Source organism: Periplaneta americana, chromosome 3 (assembly GCF_040183065.1).
Source record: "Periplaneta americana isolate PAMFEO1 chromosome 3, P.americana_PAMFEO1_priV1, whole genome shotgun sequence".
Taxonomy (NCBI): Eukaryota; Metazoa; Arthropoda; class Insecta; order Blattodea; family Blattidae; genus Periplaneta; species Periplaneta americana.
Genome location: NC_091119.1, coordinates 51,702,219 through 51,709,302, shown reverse-complemented (window position 1 = coordinate 51,709,302; position 7,084 = coordinate 51,702,219). Strand labels below are relative to the sequence as shown.

Below are 7,084 nucleotides of genomic sequence, written 5' to 3'. Positions count from 1 at the left end.
AAGTAGCCACCAAAACGTTAAAATATGGTATTCACTTAAATCGGCTACAACTTGCCATTTTCACTCCAATATGAAATGAGTACCATTAAGGTAAAATTATCCGGAGGTAAAATAGTCCCCCAATCGGATCTCCGGGCAGGGACTACTTTAATGGTACAGAATCAACTAAACATCTTACAATGGAATGCTGGTGATATAACATCATCCAAGAAGACTGAACTAGCCAGCATACTCTCAGATAATAATGTAGATATCTTCCTTATTCAAGAAGCATATTAGTCCCCTAACTGCCCATTGTGCAACTCAAACCAAGAAATGGATTCGGAACACCTCAAAATCTGTGCTTCAGTGGCTGGCCATGATAATATCTTTGAAAAATATTGGAGTGCAAGAGGTCAAATGACTTTATTGTCAAATGCCTGGCATTAGAAACCAACCAACCAACCAACCAACATTTATTTAATTGGTAGAAATATGACATACGAGATTTGGTCAGAAAGCAAGGTTATGAATTACAATTCGTCTTATTACACTGAATAACAAGAATTTTGCTCTGACTTAAAACAATGTGTTCCTTAGAGGTTTGGTATGCAATGAATCCGAAAATACATCTCTTTTCCACGTAACACGTAAGATTTTTAAGATATACTATGATTTCACTTTTTGATATGCTCTCCCCCAGGAAACATCTAGCGCAAGTTGGGGGGGTTGTAAACCAAAACAAAGGCTAATGCATTTTATGAATTTATGACTTATTTCCGGTTTCTTATGGTTGTTGGCATGTTCTTTTGTACTTCTAATATATAAACAGATATTGATCCCTTCTATTCAGTAAATTTCATAACAGTTCAAAGTGAGGACTATGCAATAAATAAACAAGGGTGTGGTTTTCTGTATTTAAAAGAAAAAGTTTTCTATTTTGAGTGAAGGTAAATTAAAAGAGGGCATTTTCATCCGTCCACAAATTCACGAAGTTATTGCCGACTCTTTGTTTGAGGACAACCTTTACATTACAGAAAAAATGACATGGCATGCTTTCAAAGATATTTGCTCAAATTTCCTTGGAAATTCTAAGGCAGACAACTACATTTAACTTGTTGTGGAAACCATGTCAAGTGGATATGCGAAAATGGAGTGTAATATGTCTCTCAAAATACACTTTTAACATTCTCATTTGGATTTCTTTCCTCCTAACCTTGGAGCGGTAAGCGACGAGCATGGGAAAAGAGTTCATCAAGAAAATCTGAAATGGAAAGTCGATATAATGGAATGATCACCATCCAGCATGCTTGCAGACTATTGTTGGTTCCTTGTAAAAGACAGTTCTGGGTCTAGTTATAAACAGAAGTCATCCAGAAAATTCTTTTAAATGGTAAGTTCAAATTCCGAGATTTATCTCATTATAGGCATGAAATGTTTTCATTGTTGTTGTGTTTTATACTATGTAACACTATTTTTGTACCCAGTACACATTTTTCAAGTATTATAACGCATTTTGAATTCCTAGTGTGTTGTAATTTTACCAGTAGCAGTGAAAAATTAAAAAAAAAAAAAAAATTTTCATAAAAAATTCAATTCATTTTTCCCAAAAAAATGGTACATGATGGGGCAATTTGGATTTTAAATTCAGATTTAGGACGCACATATTAGTAATATTCATATATTTTTATTTCGGAGCAAGACGAAAAACAAAAATTTGTTGTTCAGTGTATAGCAATCACATCAGTGACATCTGCTTTTCAGCAAGATGTTTTATGTATATATTTGCAATCTGCCTTCACTCTTTTATTGCAGCTATGCGAGCTGCAACACAGAATCATGCAATAATATTAAAAATACAAGAACAAGCGCTGATACAACACGAAAAAATGCTTAGGTTAGAACACTTCAAATGGAGTAAAAAAAGTTCCAACAACAGAGAGAAACTCCAAATAAGAGAAAACCCACTAGATTTTAAACAGCTCAACTACACTTTACAGCTAACAGAAGAAGTAAATAAATCAGAAACACTCACAGATGTAATGAAAGCTCTAGCCCTCGAAACAATCAACACAAAATATCCCCCAAAAGAATGGTTGCATATTTTTACAGACAGATCTTCTAAAGACCACCGAACTGGAGCTGGAGTCTCATGTTCACTATTCTCATTTTATCAAGCAACAGGTCTTAACATCACGAACTATGACGGAGAAATAATGGTAATACACATAGCTCTACAGCAATTAATGAATCTCCCAATTAACAAGTACAATAAAGCAGTAATCCTCTCAGATTCCAAAGCTGCAATTCAAGCAATATGCTCAAGCAATATGCTCAAACACCACAAAAAAATCAGACAAAATAAAGGATTGCTACAACATGTTAGTTCAACTTCAAAATCTTAACAAAACAATTCACATACAGTGGGTCCCGGCACAACAATACAGCAAATGAAAACGACAAATCTGCCAATGACTTCAGTAAAGCGCCTGATCAATTCTCAATTTTCACACCTTCATATTGAGGAAACAAAAATACATGCCGAAAACAAAAAATGGAACACCCTAATCTTGAACCCAGAAGTAATCCCACAAACACCAAGGAAAACTGTAGTTGCAGCCTTGAAGGCTGCTTACAGGACACGATTGCTTGGCAAGCCACTCACATAAACTACAAATTGTAAATTCACCAGTGTGTCCCCTGTGCAACAGTCAAGAGGAGATGAACGAGAGCCACTTGAAGACCTGCAATGCACTATCTACAGAAGACACTGTAGCCCAGAAGTATTGGAGAGCACGAATGCTAATGGCTTCTTTGCTAGATGCAAGGCATTGAAACAACAACAACATTTTAAAAGTATTAATTTTTCTTTTCGTAACTGGATTTTAAATTAATGTCAAATAAAGAAAATGAATAATACTCTTAGATTTTTTTTTTTTTTTTTAACTACTGGTGGGTACATGACTTTTCATCATTCACCCTATGAAGCCAGGGGCGTAGACCAATTTAACGACAGAGTCATTGCCCAGATTGTATCATAGGAGGTTGGTCTATGTTACACCCGCAGTGAGATTGGATGATGATGGAGATTTGTTGGGATGCCACAGGGAAACCGGAGCTCCCTGAGAAAAACCCTGTGTTACCTGGACCACGGGCTTGCCCAACACAAGTTATAATCGGGGGTATGCTGGGGATCGAACTCGGGACACAGAATTATAAGTTCAGCACTCTAGTCATGGCAGCTTTCTTACATATTTATATACACAAAAATGTTATTATAAAAATAAACTTTTATATTTTATTTAATACTCAGATAAATTAACTTTATAATATTAGGATGCAGTATGTTCTAACTTCTAACTATTCCTCATAATATGAGCAGGGCTGGGCAAAATACTGACATCCAAGTATTTCAAATACGAATACAAAATACTTCAAAAAATTGTATTGGAATACAAATACAAAATACTTTTAAAAAATTAACCAAAATACATTTGTATTTCAAATACTTGATACAATATATAGGCCTAAAGAAATAAGAATATTACTGAAAATCTAAAATATTATATTAACATTAAAAGTATTTTACCTCGAAGTTTTAAACACTATAACTGAACATTCTTCCTTTACCCACTCAGCAATGAAATTATGCTACATATGAATAATTACTGCTCTCTTTCAAAAAACCCAGTTTCTCAAGAAGTTTATCAGATAAGGATCCCCTTGCTTGTGAATGAATAAATCCTGCAAAACAGAACAGTCTTCCTACAGGCGCAGAGGAACACAAACTTGTATTATACTTTATAAAAGCTTGTTTCACTGTTGGGTAATTCTCTAGAGTGCACAGGGTTGTCCCATTGCCATTGACGAATTGTATGAGCTCATACTCCGCAGCAGATAAGTTCTTTTCTTTTTGCATTTCAAAGTCTGTTGTACTTGAGTTGAAAACATAAAAATTGTTTTCGTCTTCATCATCTGAACTGACGAAAGGTGTAGCAGAGAACTGCTCAGCTGATTTCACACACATATTCTGTATCCTCTTAGCATTTGGTGAGGCAGTGTCAGGTAGCCATCCATCTTAAATGATGGGTGGAAGCAGCTGCCAAAATAGCTCAATTTACTTCTGGGGTCAGATCAAATATCGGTTTAAATCTTGATGAAAGCGAACTTATTAGGACTGAAGTTACTTGGAATACATGGCGTAGATTGCTAGATAACATAATATGTAATCTGTTTTTGAGGGAAATTAATGTGGACAAAAGTTGGCCGTAATAGCACGTCTTCTCATTTTGCATTAAATCAGGGCTACGGCAGTTGGTTTCAGAACTGCATAATATTCTTCAAGGTACTGAAACTCAACATCTTTGAAGGTTGGCAATCCCAGTTTTTCACATATACTGTTTATATCATGTTTGAATTGCAATATTTGAGAGATTGAGTTATAAAGAGAATTCCATCGCGTTGGGCAAGGAAACTTTAATGAATATTTCAAGACATCTGATATAATTTCTGATGATTTGGGTCTCCTACACGCATTCCATAATGCTGAACATTGAGCAAATATGTTGGGTGATGGATCCTTGATGCTGTTATGGCATTAAGGAAATCAGTTGTGGCAAGAAAACTAAGTGTATGGCTAGCACATCTGAAATGGGTAGGCAAATAAGACAAAAGTTCACTTTTCACATCCAAATCCAAAACTTTAAGGACAAGAAGAAGAAAAAAGTATTTTGAGTATTTGAAATACAAAATACATCAATGTTATGTATTTAAATACAAAATACAAAATGCTTTCGAAAATCCTTACAAATTACAAAATACAAATGTATTTCAAATACTGCCCAACCCTGAATATGAGTCTCCAAATAAACATTTGCAAGTCAATGATTACTTACAACTATGATACCGAGGTATCATTAGGAGAAAATTTTCACATTTTTCTTACTCTTATGCTGCTTGTACATGATCAAATTTTTCTCCGAATGCAATACTTACAAGAAAACTAGTCAAAGATTGATCAATACTGGAAAGGGGTTGTCGTCAAAGACTGTTTTATATTGGTAAAGATTTGATAAGATTTTAAAACATGTGCTTCAAGTTCACTGTAACCTATGTAGGCCTACCTACCAAATATTACAATTTAATATGTAAATCCTTCGGAGAATTACTAGGCTATACAAAACAATATCTGTATTACTAACTAGAATCCTAAAACGAAGAATATTACGACTGCATAATGTTTTAAAACAAAATATTTACAATTAACATTTACCTAGGATACAAATTAAAATTACTAAAAAAATTTATGTATCGGTACTTAACTCGAGAGAGTTTGTCTGCTGATCCAGAGTTGCACTTGGATGTGTGTTTGATTCTTGGTTGGGCTCATTATCTAGTTGGGTTTTTTCCGAGGTTTTCCTCAACAGTAAGGCGAATGTCAGGTAAACTATGGCGAATCTTCGGCCTCATCTCGGCAAATACCATGTCACTATCACCAGTTTCATCGATGCTAAATAACCCAGTAGCTGATACAGTGTCGTTAAATAACCAAGCAAAAAAAAAAAAAAATTTGGTGTCCAGGTTACTGCAGATGGACAATGCGGTGACTCAGATTCCCTGACATTTTTAAGAACATTTTAACAAGAGTACGATATACAATGCATTCACTGATGATTATGCGAAGCAGACAACCATTTTTGTAGCATAGTTCTCATGGTAGCAATATGTACACAAGTGCACCTACGTGACTGCTATCAGTTAGTTTTTAGTTCATAAAGAATGGAACTGACCTGAGGACGAATTTCCAATCCAAGACCCATATCACTGACAACCACCAATGTCAGTATGGACTGGAGTGCTAGTGCGATGAAAGTATTCACTCCAAATATGAGTCCATAGCTGTCATCAGTCAAGTGCTTTGCCACCTCTGCACTGCAAGAATAGATCAGTTTTAATGGTTATATAGTCGTAATGGATCAAAAAGAATAGGCTATCTTTCTCAAGTAGTTAGTTACAATTGAAGACATTATTACAAAAACAACCCTTGTCAAAATTGCTATTTTTCGGGAAAAAATAAAAAAATAAATAAATAGAACAACACATGTCAGCTGTTTCTGTACAACTGGTGTTTATCCTTGTGGCTATTGCACCTGACATGGATCATGTTTGGAGTCTATAAACATTTGAAATAGTAGAAAATGTGTCCTTAACTCAATTTCATTAAAAATGACTAGGGCTGTTTTTGTAATAATGTCTTCAATTGTAATATAGTGAGAGCCTTTATTTGAAAATCTGTTACATATTACAGCATAAAGGTAGGAAAGAAGAAGGAAGGTAGAGAGGGCATTCAAGGATTATGAGAAATGAAGAATGATATTGCCTTGGGAAAGGGACTGGAACTGCAATAATGCAAGTGACCTTGATATGAAAAACTAATAATCCAGTAGAAGTGGTGCTCTCAGGAGCAAGTGGAGTGGAACTGCAATAATGCAAGTGACCTTGATATGAAAAACTAATAATCCAGTAAAAGTGGTGCTCTCAGGAGCAAGTGGAGTGGAACTGCAATAATGCAAGTGACCTTGATATGAAAAACTAATAATCCAGTAAAAGTGGTGCTCTCAGGAGGAAGTGGAGTGTATCTGTGACACTGTGTACAATCAAAAAATATATTCTACTGAAATACAAAGATATTGATAAATAAACTTACTTGGCCACTGTTATCATGGTGTGGTAGATAACACCAAATAAGATGTATAGCACGTATGCAACTATCATAGAGTTTGTCATTGTTGATAGAATGAGCAGTGCCCCTTCGATAAGAGAGCATACTGAAAGAGTGGCCTCACCCAACACTTGCCAGTTGAAGCGTAGCCAACCTAGCCCCAATGATGCAGCTGCTCCTGTGGAAATCAGAACAAAATGTCAACACCAATTCCCTCTTTTCATGTCAGGAGCAGTAACCAGCACTATTTAAGAAATTATCTAACAACCTAGAAACTTTGTGAATAGAGTCGTTTAAAAATTCTTGGGTAAGAGATAAAAAAAATCATGTTGGGTAAGGAAACTTTTTAGATAGTAAAACTTTATCAATTATAACAGTGCAATG

At 35.1% G+C, this 7,084-nt stretch overlaps 1 protein-coding gene across 4 annotated transcripts in view; it reads right to left on the bottom strand.

Annotated features, from left to right (window-relative positions):
* Window positions 1–7,084, bottom strand: part of LOC138696021 (folate transporter 1-like) — a 106,975-nt gene that overhangs the window by 21,592 nt on the left and 78,299 nt on the right. For all 4 annotated transcript variants that reach the window (XM_069820498.1, XM_069820501.1, XM_069820499.1 and 1 more), the window contains exons 8-9: window positions 6,686–6,878; window positions 5,769–5,910 (exon numbers count right to left, since the gene is read on the bottom strand). In XM_069820498.1, the coding sequence (XP_069676599.1) occupies window positions 5,769–5,910; window positions 6,686–6,878 (335 nt within the window). The remainder of the gene's footprint in view (window positions 1–5,768; window positions 5,911–6,685; window positions 6,879–7,084) is intronic.